At 48.6% G+C, this 15,182-nt stretch overlaps 1 protein-coding gene across 1 annotated transcript in view; it reads left to right on the plus strand.

Moving 5' to 3' along the window:
* MYBPC3 (myosin binding protein C3) overlaps window positions 1-15,182 on the plus strand; it is a 412,405-nt gene that overhangs the window by 243,415 nt on the left and 153,808 nt on the right. Inside the window, exon 19 of the mRNA XM_086959710.1 lies at window positions 10,227-10,333. Coding sequence (XP_086815836.1) covers window positions 10,227-10,333 — 107 coding nt within the window. The remainder of the gene's footprint in view (window positions 1-10,226; window positions 10,334-15,182) is intronic.

Consider the following 15,182-nt stretch of genomic DNA (forward strand, 5'->3'; position numbering starts at 1 on the left):
GGCCTGGATGGACGAGGTCTCACCAATACCGACATGGCGGCTTCGTCCAGACACACTAGATGACCCACCGTTCAGCGGAGCGTTGGAGGAGAGGATCTCCCAATACTTCATGGAGAACGAGGGAACGGCCTCTTCCAGGGCCATGGAATGGGACGCGTTGAAGGTAGTAGTGAGGGGGCACTGTATAGGGAAGTTTGCGGGTGCGCGGCGGACGCTAGTAGATGACCTGGACAAGGCTGAGCGAACTCTGCGAGTGGTAGAGAAACTGAGGCCCAACCGCCCTGATTTGCAGGACAGGGTATGCGCTGCGCGAGAGGCGGTGGCTACAGTGGTAGAGCGCCTCCGTAGTTTTGATTACAAAACGTACCTAACTAAGGCGCTTGCGGAGGGGGACAAAACGGGGACGCTCCTGGCCTGGTTGGCTAACCCCAGTAGGGGCGCAGCTCCGATACTATCCATGGTGAATGCGGAGGGCACTTTATCCACCTCCCAACCGGATATATTGCGTTGTTTCACAACATATTATGAACGGTTATATGGGAGAGAGCTAGTGGACCGATCCGAGATGACTGACGCCTTGCTGTCGGAGACCCAACTGCCACACCTCGAGCAAGAACAGGCAGAGGCCCTCGGGGGCCCGATTGAACTAGCGGAGATTAGAGGGGCCATTAAAAGAATGGCACGCAACAAGACACCGGGTGTGGATGGACTACCAGTGGAATTTTATGGAAAATATATAGATATCCTAGCACCACGCCTCCAGCTCGTATACCGCGAGGCGCATGAGAAGGGGGAGTTGCCCCGCTCGATGCGCGAGGCGATTATGGTCCCCTTACTGAAACCGCGTAGGGACGGCACTGATCCGGCGTCGTACCGACCTCTGTCGATGCTGACGACAGATTATAAAATACTAAGTACTATATTAGCCGCCAGATTGGTGTCCCACATGCAGGACCTGATTCACAAGGACCAGTCAGGCTTCATACCCACCAGAAACACGTCACACAATATCCGCAGGTTGCTGAGGCTTGTGGCGGATCCTCCACCGCTCGCCAGAGCCCCTATGGTCATGGCGATAGACATAGAGAAGGCCTTTGACAGCCTGGATTGGTGCTACCTGTACAAGGTGCTGCACAGGTTTGGGATAGGTGAGGGATATGTGCGATGGACGAAAGTGCTCTATGCGTCGGTTGGAGCTAGGGTGCGGGTAGGAGCGCTGATATCAGATCACTATGCAGTGCATAAGGGCACTAGGCAGGGGTGTGCACTCTCCCCCCTCTTATTTGCCCTCGCGATGGAACCGTTGGCAGCGCTGGCCCGGAAAGGAGAGTATTACCAGGGGCTAGAAGTTGGTAGGACCCACCACTACATATCGCTGTACGCAGACGACCTCCTGCTGTTCTTGGACAATGCAGAGGAAGCGGTGGAGGGGGCGGAGCGCCTTTTGGCGCGATTCGGAGAGGTCTCAGGCCTGAAAGTGAATTGGGCAAAGACGTGCCTCTTCCCACTCCGGAAAGCGGAGCGATGTCCCTGGGCCCACCCCAAACTCCGTTGGGAGCCGGACTGCCTCCCTTATTTAGGGGTACACGTCTTCCATGAACCTGCTGACCTGCTGGAAGGCAACGTCGGCCGCTGTGTCCGTACGTTACAAGGAAATATGGCCTTTTGGGCCACTCTTCCGCTGTCCGTGACAGGTAGGGTATCCCTGCTTAAAATGATAGCCCTACCGCGGTTGTTATACTTCTTTAGGACTCTCCCAGTGTGGATACCGGGAAGCGTCTTTCGTCGCCTGAAATCGCAGATAGTGTCCTTTCTGTGGGGTACTGGTCGGAGGAGGATAGCTTTGGCGACCCTGACCCGCCCGAAGAACGAGGGCGGCCTCGCAGTTCCGGATTTTGAACTCTATTATTTAGCTGCCCAACTGCAGTTTTTCACACAGGAGGTTGCAAGGGTATACCGGGGCCCGGAACAGGAGAGGGACACTGGCACCCCCCGCCATGTACTGGCGTTTATTACCCTACAACAGAAACTCATACTTCGGGGACTATCCCAGGAGGAACGGACGCTGAGGCTCTGTTGGAATCGCATGCAGAGGCGAGCGGGTCCGGGACATCCATATGCGCCTGAGATCCCACTAGGTATGTTGACGGCGTTTCCACACGGCGGTGACTGGTCGAACCTCCAGAACTGGGAGGAGGCTGGCCTGTAAGTGGTGGGGGACCTATACTCTGATGGGGTGCTCATGCCATACCAGGCCTTGCAGGAACAGTACGACCTTCCTAGGGGTGATTACCTTTTGCATGCGGCCGTGGTGCGCGTGATCCAGGCGCACTGGGGGGAAGGGCTGCTTGAACCTCCAACATCACCTGCATGCCAATATACGATGATGGCTGCGGGAACGATTAAGGCAGTCACATGTCTACACTCTAGACTACTCGAGGCCAATCTACAACCCCTGACGCGACTTAAAACCCAATGGGAGACGGACCTGCAGAAGGAAATCCCGGACACCACGTGGGCTCAACTGGTTCAGAGGGCCAGGAAAAGCACCAGAAACGCCCGCTTCCAATTAATACACCTCTACATACTCCATAGGGCCTACCTTACCCCACAGAAAATATCACAATACTTTGGCGCAGAAGACGCGGCGTGCCCCAGATGTGCGCTATTAGGCGCAGACTTACTGCACATGCTGCGGGGCTGTCCGCACCTGCAGGACTTCTGGAGGGAAGTGGGCGACACCTTGAACGAAGCCACAGACAGGGACCTGCAATATGACAGTGCGACTACAATCTTACACTGGTTTCCACACACACGCAACACTAAACTGACGAGCAAATTCATAGATATGGGCCTACTTATCGCAAAGAGGGAACTTACCAGGGGATGGAAATCAAAGACGGCGCCAACACACCGGAAATGGCTGGCCGAATTCCAGAAATGGGCGGCAGCAGAAAGCACACTCAGATACCAGATGGCGCGTCGAGGGTCAGACGAGAAAGCTCAGGAAACGGCGCTGGCATGGGAAATCTTGGTCCAGGCACTCAGGGACGATGCAGTGGAAAGTGAGGAAGAGGAGGACATAGATGACCCCGGGGTCCAAGGGGAGGCAAGACCGATCCCGGCACCTACCACGGACACACACACTCCATGATCTACTCTATACTCCGTAGCTAGCCCACATGCTTCAATGCATTTCTACCGAACACAGGCACTGGACACCGCAGCACACCGAAGGGGAGGGGGGGGGGAGAGCGAGGGGGGAGGGGAGGGAGATACATTACCCCAATGACACCAGGAGTCGCAGTACACACTGTTGAGATACTAGCGGGGAGGGTTTGGTTAAAAAAAAAGTTAAAAGCAGAAGGCGGTTGACCACTGAATAAGCCACCACTGAGTAATGTGGAAATGTGCTGCTTGCAATCGCTGCCGCCCGGCCTCAGGGATGCGGGTTACAAGGCTGTGTACATACTGTTTGGTACCACTGTGAATGCTAAGGTCCCGCGCAAACAACACTGTGTATACACTAACATGTGAATTTTGGAATCTGCAATAAAAATTGTTTTACAAAAAAAAAAAAACAGGCAGCTGGACAAAAAGATCTCCGCCAAAGAGCCCCTCTTTGAGGTGAGCCCGTCGGGGATTGCACCGCCTCCCCGACGAGGAGCAACCGCCGATGATGAAGCATGACATCCCTCGGGGTGTGTGAGGCAAACATGTCCAACTTAATGGATGCCCAAGGGTGTTAACATACACCTTCGGTACAGCCAGCCTTCTTTCTTACCAGGAACAGTTCAGCAACCCCGCCGGTGGAACCGCGCCGTTCAATCTCCTCACACTTCCTTCGGCTTTTCACTTGCCTTAATAACTTGAAATAAACAAAGATTGTGGAAAACTAAAAGGAGTGCGCCCATATCCTTTCTAGCCGAAGGAAGTGTGAGGGGATATATATATATATATATATATATATATATATATATATATATATATATATCCAAACAGCTTAGCGAAAATCATGCCGGCGTGAGAAAGCGGCGGAGGCTGCGAAACGCGTTGAGTGCTAGTGTTGCGGAATAAAAACACTTGAAAAGCTAATCTGGGCCTCGACTCTCTGTCTGTGAAGCAAAGACGGTTAATTGTTTGGATATATATATATATATATATATATATATATATATATATATATATATATATATATATATATATATATATATATATATATATATATATTCACAGAAAAAACCATAGGTTATAGTCCATATATAGTTAGGAATTTGCATTTACAAAACCTTGAAAATTCAATGAAAAAACCATTGGTTATAGACCATATATAGTTAGGGATTAGCCTTTTCAAAACCTTATTTTACTCGCATAAAACCATTGAAATTCCATATATAGTTAGTTGCACTAACTATATATCGCGGACCCGCAATCCACTGCTAATGATGTCACATATTACATCATTCATGACATGGTCAGTCACATCACTGATGACATCACTGATGACATCTCAAATGACATCACTGATGTAATTTGACTGCTTTATTTCACTTGCCTTTTACTGATTCGAAAACAGTGACTAAAAGTAAAAACTTTACCAATGTAAATACTACTACCATGTTTTGTTTTAAAAACCTTTATTGTGAAAATGTCAGTATACAAATACGGGCCTATAACCACGTGGGCCGGCCACGGAGCAAACTGGAAACGTATATGATGAGGAGACATTTACACTGTAGAGGAACGTAACGAGCGGGCCATTAGGTTGCAAGAACTAAGGTGTCTAACAGTTGCGGAATCGGTGGACGTACATTTTGTAATTAAAAAACGACAAAGCCACTTACAAAAAAATCATCTAGATATACATTTGCGGGCAAGTACCATGGGTGACGTTAATTCGAACTTTCAATAGTACAGTAATCAATAACACATCAGAACTTAATATCAATAGGGATGTCAAAATATTCAATCAATTCTCGTCCCCGCCCGCCATGACCATCAACACTACATTCATATCTCGTGATATCAAGGTTGTTCAACCATTACACAACAAGGAGTTACGAGTCCCATTTATACCAGCGCCATTTTGGGCGAGGCCGGGCAGGTCCAAGATATAGTCAAAATGTCTCCACCAACCATCGGCCAGACCTGAACCCCTTTCGGACCTTTATGCTACAAGATGGTGTCTTCCATTTAGAAAATATTGTTGGCAGCATTTTGAAAGGAAAGATAAACAGCCGTTCTCCTAGTGAGTCTCACATTGTTACATTTAGGAAGAATGTTGAAGAGTAGTATGTTGAAAATCTGAAGCCATTGTTCTACAAACTCTCAACCAGCCTTGGATGGAAAAAAAAATCCTGAAGAATGTACAAACTGAAAACCAATTTTTGTCTGTATAGCATCAACAGCAACGCTTGAGTCAGCTTTGTGTGAAGCCGCCATTTTGATTCAATCAATAGCGTCCCCCTGCACACATTCAGGGACCTGGTCGTGTCTTCAGGTCAAACAGATTGTGGGACAAGATGCAGAATGGAAAAGGGAAAAAGTTCCGCCGGACCCCGGGAGCCGGCCGCCTATGTCATGGGCGATCTTTGGCCACACCAGGACAATATTGAAGCTGCAGCAGGTGCAAATAAGCTTCAGACAGTGTTATAAACACTGCTCAGAACTCTCAACGATGGCACTCAACATCCAGGACTTGCCATCCGGATCTTGGCGCCTTGTGCTGGTTCCGACCTATTCACACATCGGTCCACTACTGACATCACCTCATAAGCCAACGGGGCACCCCACACCGACTTTCGGCGCAGCATTGTAGGATGGCCACACCAGTGCGGCAATTTGCTGGACACAACCTCGGTGCCATCCGAATCTCGGCGCGTTCGAGTCACTGTACCGCAAGAGTGACCGGAACTCAGCTGGACACGCCGTCTTTCGGCGCAGCATTGTAGGATGGCCACACCAGTGCGGCAATTTGCTGGACACCACCTCGGGCAATAGTGAAGCTGCAGCAGGTGCAAATAAGCTTCAGATAGTCTTACAAGCACTGCTCAGAACTCTCAACTATGGCACTCAACATCCAGGACTTGCCATCCGGATCTTGGCGCCTTGTGCTGGTTCCGACCTATTCACACATCGGTCCACTACTGACATCACCTCATAAGCCAACGGGGCACCCCACGCCGACTTTCGGCGCAGCATTGTAGGATGGCCACACCAGTGCGGCAACTTGCTGGACACCACCTCGGTGCCATCCGGATCTCGGCGCGCTGTGATGCCTTCGGCCTACTGTAGCCGCAAGTGCGGACGCAACTCAGTTGGACGGCGAGTGAAAAGATAAGGGGCACCGCACTGCAGCCGAGGAGCCTCCATCTTGGGGGAGACGCACAGCCCCCACTGACTGACGCGAACTCACAGGCCAACGGGGCGCCCCACGCCGACTTTCGGCGCAGCATTGTAGGTTAGCCACACCAGTGCAGCAACTTGCTGGACACCAACACGGTGCCATCCGGATCTCGGCGCGTTGTGCTGCCTTCGGCCTATTCGCACATCGGTCCGCTAAAAATAACACTTTTCATTGGTTTAGAACATTTTTTTTCCCCAAACGATGAAAGCCCCACCTTGTTTCTGGATGTTTCAGACTGAAGCTGGCGTCAGCATGAGAGCACCACCATCTGGTGGCTCCGTCGTGGTCATTCCGCGAGCAATCATGGCAGCCGCTCCCAACCGGAAGCCTGCAGGAGTCGAGGGCCCCCAAGACTTTTGCAGAATCTTCACGGCTGAGGGGACGCTTTCGAGGATGGAGCCCAAGCCCTAGCAGGCAACCGTCCGAGTTCCAAGGTGTCCCAGGGCCATTTTAGTGGACCAGGCCCAAATCCGAAGAGCCGTCCACCATTTTAAGAATCCAATGGCAGCCGCCTATCGCTGCACCGCAAGAGTGGGCGCAACTCAACTACATGGTGAGCGAGACGCTGTAGCCGCAATAGCGGGCGATAAACAGCTGAATGGAGGACGAGGCACAGTGTAGCAAAAGCGGGCGGAATGGCAACTGAAACGGTAAAGGGGCGCCCCAGTACAGCAGACGAGCCTCCACCTGGGGACGCCCGTTCACGCCGCCTCCCCCACGCCCCCCCCCCCCGGGGCGCCCCACGCCGTTTTTCGGAGCAGCATTGTAGGATACCAAAACCAGTGCGGCAAGTTACTGGACATCACCTGGGTGCCATCCACATCTCAGCGCGTTCTGCTGCCTTGGGACTATTCGCACAACAGACCGCTACTGACGAGGCCTCCCCGCGCACCACTCGGGACGCCCCACGCCGTTTTTCGGAGCTGCATTGTAGGAAACCAAAAAACCAGTGCGGCACCCAGGTAACATCACCTGGATGCCGTCCAGAACTCAGCACGTTGTGCTGCCTTGGGACTATTCGCACAAAAGACAGCTACTGACCATTGTTGCTTCTTTTTGCCAAAAAATGTTTAAATGTATTTACAGTTTTTGTTACGTTCGATATATTTATAAAGTTAATAAAGTTTTATAATCCTACTTTGTTGGAGTACTATATATTTTTAAAAAATCGGGTGAATGGGGCCTTGAATCGGGTTATTGTCATGTATGGGGTAGTGAATAGGGTGAAAGGGAGGTGTCGGGCGGGCACAGGGTGTGATTCTCAGGGAAGAGCAGCGCAGATGGGGGGAAGTTTATGGCCCATGCATGAGAGAGAGAGCGGGGGTGACCAGTGCGTGGGGGAGATGCTTGCGAGGGTGGGGAGCCGTGCTGAGGATCGGCGGCGTGCAGAGAGTGGGTCTGGTCAAGGCATCTAAAATGGCTGCCGTGCACGACAAAATTGTGGCATTGGAAAAAAGGCAAGATGGCGCAGACAATTTTTATCAATAAGGATTCATTTATAACAAAATATTTTATCGCAGTGACAAATTGGCGGTCAACACTTCCTGATTTCCATCGAATCGAACGTTAACAGACGTCACGCAGCAACAAAAAAAAAAACGCTCACGCACAGCCGCTGGAAGACATGTATCAACATATATGAGCCTCCTCAGCCACCCTCAGAAAACATAAGGGATCAGGATACGTCTCCCGCACCCCCTTATACCTAGTAATTTAATTAAAACGAAACACAAAATGGCGAATTCCCGTTTCGCTACCAGTTTGCGGCCCAGTTCGCGTCCTGAGAAGCACTTCTACCGTGAAAAATCTATTTTTTTTTATTTTCCCCACGGGACCCTTTAATAACCCCAACATCATTCCTAGGGGGTCAAGAGGGGTCTACCTTGCCTCCTTTCATTAAATTCCCCCTTCGTTTTTCACCTCTTCTTCTCTCTCGATCCTACCGAGAGACAAGATGGCGGCCGCACAGCCGCTGGAAGACATATATCAACATATATGAGCCTCCTCAGCCACCCTCAGAAAACATAAGGGATCAGGATACGTCTCCCACACCCCCTTATACCTAGTTATTTAATTAAAACAAAACACAAAATGGCGAATTCCCGTTTCGCTACCAGTTTGCGGCCCAGTTCGCGGCCCGAGAAGCGCTTCTACCGTGAAAAATCAATTTTTTTTATTTTCCCCACGGGACCCATTAATAACCCCGACATCATTCCTAGGGGGTCAAGAGGGGTCTACCTTGCCCCCTTTCATTAAATTCCCCCTTCGTTTTTCTCCTCCTCTTGTCTCTCGATCCTACCGAGAGACAAGATGGCGGCCGCACCGGACTGTTTAGAATGTTGACAGACACCGGAGAGCCAATCAGCTTCGCTACGCAAAGCTCCGTTACGCGAAAAGTAAGCGGACCGGAGCGCAGCCCGGAGCGCTGTTACAGATATATATCTTGTTTTGAACGTTAATTTCTCAAAATCCACTGGAGCACATATATTGAGACCTAGCAAAGGCACATCGGGCTAACAGTCCCTACAATTTTGCCAAGTTTCGTGCAAATCCATTCAGCCGTTCGAGCTAAAAGTGAGGCCAACCGCCCTATGGAAATTAACATGGGGAAACGCGTTTTGGGACCCCCCTTTTTTCTCGGACCCCCTTGACGAAACCCCCCCAAATTTTCAAGGGCTGCTCAGAAACAAAATGTGCCATTTTCCTGAAAATTTCAGCCGATTCCGTCCACAAACGCCAAAGTTATTAGACATAGAATTTTCAAAAATCCCATAGGGAAAAAATCCTAACTATATATACCTACTGGCGAGACGCCAGTTGGTAATATATATATATATATGAGAGCACAGGTTCCCTCTCTCTAGATCTGCGTACGCGGTCAGAGCCTCCACACCATCCACAGAAGGAAAATACAGACCACCAATTCAGCAAGTAGTTCTTGTTTATTTAAATTCACAAAGCCAGTTCAGCGACGCGTTTCGAGCACAAGTGCAGTATATATTGATATATATCGTTTATTTTCTAAATATGTTGATTAAATTATTATTTTACTATTTTTAATTTAAATAATACCTCAATATAAAAATGACATTAAATTAAGATTTCAATCTTGTGTTGATTAAAAGTAATAATTTAAATTAACTAGACACATATAGTTCATCAAAATTTTAATAAAATTGCAAATGTTACTGTGGGTGGGAATTTTGTTTTATTATTTAATTAATATGTTTATACTTTAAGTAAATATATTTTAATAATTTCATTATTAATGCAAATTTAATTTAATGAGTTAATGTGCTGTAAGGATTTTTTTAATAGTTCTATGTTATTTGATAAATAAATATTGTAAATTATTCTGCATTTATATTTTATTCTACATAGTTCTTTATATTTTTTTTAAAGAATAACAAACTTACATTTTTTCCCTAGTCCTTAGCCAAAGTGAGCAGTTAATAGCAGTAATTTTACACTTGTATATCTTGTTGCAAAAGACTCCAGTAGGAGGTAAAGACATGTTACACTTGGGTGTAAATTTACACTTGGAAATGGTGAATAGCCAAAATAGAGTAGATTGACACCCAGGTGCTATAATAGATTTTCCATTGAGTAAATCTACAGGTTTAAATTTACCTTCGTGAATCTGACCGTCAGTGTCTACTTCTGTCAATCCCTCTGGTCCCATGCCTAGAGGAAGGAAAAGACTGATACACGGTTACGAGCTCTGTCTGCCCTTCTGCACTCTCAATCTGTGACAACCGTAAGATGGCAGCCGTGCAGCACTCAGCGACCTCTGACGCCTCTCTCGTTTCTGTGATTCCAGGATCCACAAGCTAACAATTGACAATGTGGTAGCTGAAGATGAGGGTGATTACTCCTTCATCCCGGATGGATTTGCCTTCAACCTTTCTGCCAAACTCAAGTTTTTAGGTAAGTCTCCAATTAGATTTTCTTAAAAAAATATGTTAAAGTACAAACAAGAGAGAGGATCATTTCAGGGTGCTCGTCTATCCCTGTTGACCTTCAGGGCTTACTTTAAGGAAACAACTTCAAGTGTTAGATAATCTGGACAACATGTCTTTAGGAACCCTACTTATCTGGGGCCATTGAGTAAATCATTGAAGATAAATGGGCTATTGAATGACTCACAGGAACATCAGTCGGTCACTGAGTGACCCCCTAGCGCATTCCCTGACACATCAATGAGTCATTGGGTGAATCCCAGGACTATCAGTCGGTCCCTGAGTGACCCCCTAGGGCATCCCCTGACACATCAATTACTCTTTGGGTGGCCCTTGGGATGATAATGGGTTATGGCCAAGTAATGACCCCTGGATAATTGGGTGGTCATTGGGTGACTGCTGGTACATGATTAGATCATTGTATGACCTCTGATCATCCTTAGGGATCCCCTGGTACATCAGTGGGTCCCTGCATGGTCCCTTATAGATCGATTAGGAAATTTGTGGTAATTAGGGGACCCATTCGGTCACCAGTGGGTCATTGCATGGGTCATTGCACCCCAGTGGGTCATTGCATATCAGTGGGTCATTGCACACCAGTGGGTCATTGCACATCAGTGGGTCATTTCATAGGTCATTGCACAGCAGTGGGTCATTTCATAGGTCACTGCACGCCAGTGGGTCATTGCACATCAGTGGGTCATTGCACATCAGTGGGTCATTTCATAGGTCATTGCACCCCAGTGGGTCATTGCACATCAGTGGGTCATTTCATAGGTCATTGCACCCCAGTGGGTCATTGCACATCAGTGGGTCATTGCACACCTGTGGGTCATTGCACATCAGTGGGTCATTGCACATCAGTGGATCATTGCACACCAGTGGGTCATTGCACATCAGTGGGTCATTTCATAGGTCATTGCACATCAGTGGGTCATTGCACCCCAGTGGGTCATTGAACATCAGTGGGTCATTGCACACCAGTGGGTCATTGCACATCAGTGGGTCATTTAATAGGTCATTGCACATCAGTGGGTCATTTCATAGGTCATTGCACCCCAGTGGGTCATTGCACATCAGTGGGTCATTGCATCTCAGTGGGTCATTGCACATCAGTGGGTCATTGCACATCAGTGGGTCATTGCACACTAGTGGGTCATTGCACATCAGTGGGTCATTGCACACCAGTGGGTCATTGCACATCAGTGGGTAATTTCATATGTCATTGCACATCAGTGGGTCATTTCATAGGTCATTGCACCCCAGTGGGTCATTGCACATCAGTGGGTCATTTCATAGGTAATTGCACATCAGTGGGTCATTGCACATCAGTTGGTCATTTCATGGGTCATTGCACATCAGTGGATCATTGCACATCAGTGGGTCATTGCACATCAGTGGGTCATTGCACATCAGTGGGTCATTGCACCCCAGTGGGTCATTGCACATCAGTGGGTCATTGCACCCCAGTGGGTCATTGCACATCAGTGGGTCATTTCATAGGTCATAGCACCCCAGTGGGTCATTGCACCCCAGTGGTGCATTGCACATCAGTGGGTCATTGCACATCAGTGGGTCATTTCATAGGTCATTGCACACCTGTGAGTCATTGCACATCAGTGGGTCATTGCACATCAGTGGGTCATTGCACACCTGTAGGTCATTGCACATCAGTGGGTCATTGTACATCAGTGGACCATTGCACCCCAGTAGGTCATTGCACAACAGTGGGTCATTGCACACCTGTGGGTCATTGCACATCAGTGGGTCATTGCACATCAGTGGGTCATTTCATAGGTCATTGCACATCAGTGGGTCATTGCACCCCAGTGGGTCATTGCACATCAGCGTGTCATTGCACATCAGTGGGTCATTTCATAGGTCATTGCACATCAGTGGGTCATTTCATAGGTCATTGCACATCAGCGTGTCATTGCACATCAGTGGGTCATTTCATAGGTCATTGCACATCAGTGGGTCATTGTACATCAGTGGACCATTGCACCCCAGTAGGTCATTGCACAACAGTGGGTCATTGCACACCTGTGGGTCATTGCACATCAGTGGGTCATTGCACATCAGTGGGTCATTTCATAGGTCATTGCACATCAGTGGGTCATTGCACCCCAGTGGGTCATTGCACATCAGCGTGTCATTGCACATCAGTGGGTCATTTCATAGGTCATTGCACATCAGTGGGTCATTTCATAGGTCATTGCACATCAGCGTGTCATTGCACATCAGTGGGTCATTTCATAGGTCATTGCACATCAGTGGGTCATTCCATAGGTCATTGCACATCAGTGGGTCATTTCATAGGTCATTGCACCCCAGTGGGTCATTGCACATCAGCGTGTCATTGCACATCAGTGGGTCATTTCATAGGTCATTGCACATCAGTGAGTCATTTCATAGGTCATTGCACACCAGTGGGTCATTGCACATCAGTGGGTCATTGCACATCAGTAGGTCATTTCATAGGTCATTGCACACCTGTGGGTCATTGCACATCAGTTGGTCATTGCACATCAGTGGGTCATTGCACCCCAGTGGGTCATTGCACATCAGTGGGTCATTGGACATCAGTGGGTTATTGCACATCAGTGGATAATTGCACATCAGTGGGTCATTGCACCCCAGTGGGTCACTGCACATCAGTGGGTCATTGCACACCAGTGGGTCATTGCACATCAGTGGGTCATTTCATAGGTCATTGCACATCAGTGGGTCATTGCACATCAGTGGGTCATTGCACATCAGTGGGTCATTTCATAGATCATTGCACATCAGTGGGTCATTGCACATCAGTGGGTCATTGCACCCCAGTGGGTCATTGCACATCAGTGAGTCATTGCACCCCAGTGGGTTATTGCACATCAGTGGGTCATTTCATAGGTCATAGCACCCCAGTGGGTCATTGCACCCCAGTGGGTCATTGCACATCAGTGGGTCATTGCACATCAGTGGGTCATTTCATAGGTCATTGCACACCTGTGAGTCATTGCACATCAGTGGGTCATTGCACATCAGTGGGTCATTGCACACCTGTAGGTCATTGCACATCAGTGGGTCATTGTACATCAGTGGACCATTGCACCCCAGTAGGTCATTGCACAACAGTGGGTCATTGCACATCAGTGGGTCATTTCATAGGTCATTGCACATCAGTGGGTCATTTCATAGGTCATTGCACATCAGCGTGTCATTGCACATCAGTGGGTCATTTCATAGGTCATTGCACATCAGTGGGTCATTTCATAGGTCATTGCACATCAGTGGGTCATTTCATAGGTCATTGCACATCAGTGGGTCATTTCATAGCTCATTGCACACCAGTGGGTCATTGCACATCAGTAGGTCATTTCATAGGTCATTGCACACCTGTGGGTCATTGCACATCAGTTGGTCATTGCACATCAGTGGGTCATTGCACCCCAGTGGGTCATTGCACATCAGTGGGTCATTGGACATCAGTGGGTTATTGCACATCAGTGGATAATTGCACATCAGTGGGTCATTGCACCCCAGTGGGTCATTGCACATCAGTGGGTCATTGCACATCAGTGGGTCATTGTACATCAGTGGACCATTGCACCCCAGTAGGTCATTGCACAACAGTGGGTCATTGCACATCAGTGGGTCATTTCATAGGTCATTGCACATCAGTGGGTCATTTCATAGGTCATTGCACATCAGCGTGTCATTGCACATCAGTGGGTCATTTCATAGGTCATTGCACATCAGTGGGTCATTTCATAGGTCATTGCACATCAGTGGGTCATTTCATAGCTCATTGCACACCAGTGGGTCATTGCACATCAGTGGGTCATTGCACATCAGTAGGTCATTTCATAGGTCATTGCACACCTGTGGGTCATTGCACATCAGTTGGTCATTGCACATCAGTGGGTCATTGCACCCCAGTGGGTCATTGCACATCAGTGTGTCATTGGACATCAGTGGGTTATTGCACATCAGTGGATAATTGCACATCAGTGGGTCATTGCACCCCAGTGGGTCATTGCACATCAGTGGGTCATTGCACACCAGTGGGTCATTGCACATCAGTGGGTCATTTCATAGGTCATTGCACATCAGTGGGTCATTTCATAGGTCATTGCACCCCAGTGGGTCATTTCACATCAGTGGGTCATTGCACATCAGTGGGTCATTGCACATCAGTGGGTCATTGCACACCAGTAGTTCATTGCACATCAGTGGGTCATTGCACACCAGTGGGTCATTGCACATCAGTGGGTTATTTCATATGTCATTGCACATCAGTGGGTGATTTCATAGGTCATTGCACCCCAGTGGGTCATTGCAAATCAGTGGGTCATTTCAAAGGTCATTGCACATCAGTGGGTCATTGCACATCAGTGGGTCATTTCATAGGTCATTGCACATCAGTGGGTCATTGCACATCAGTGGGTCATTGCACATCAGTGGGTCATTGCACATCAGTGGGTCATTGCACACCAGTGGGTCATTGCACATCAGTGGGTCATTGTACATCAGTGGACCATTGCACCCCAGTAGGTCATTGCACAACAGTGGGTCATTGCACCCCAGTGGGTCATTGCACCCCAGTGGGTCATTGCACATCAGTTGGTCATTGCACATCAGTGGGTCATTGCACCCCAGTGGGTAATTGCACATCAGTGGGTCATTGCACATCAGTAGGTCATTGCACATCAGTGGGTCATTGCACCCCAGTGGGTCATTGCACATCAGTGGGTCATTGCACATCAGTAGGTCATTGCACATCAGTGGGTCATTGCACCCCAGTGGGTCATTGCACATCAGTGGGTCATTTC

This window comes from Lissotriton vulgaris, chromosome 2_2 (genome assembly GCF_964263255.1).
Source record: "Lissotriton vulgaris chromosome 2_2, aLisVul1.2, whole genome shotgun sequence".
Classification (NCBI taxonomy): Eukaryota; Metazoa; Chordata; class Amphibia; order Caudata; family Salamandridae; genus Lissotriton; species Lissotriton vulgaris.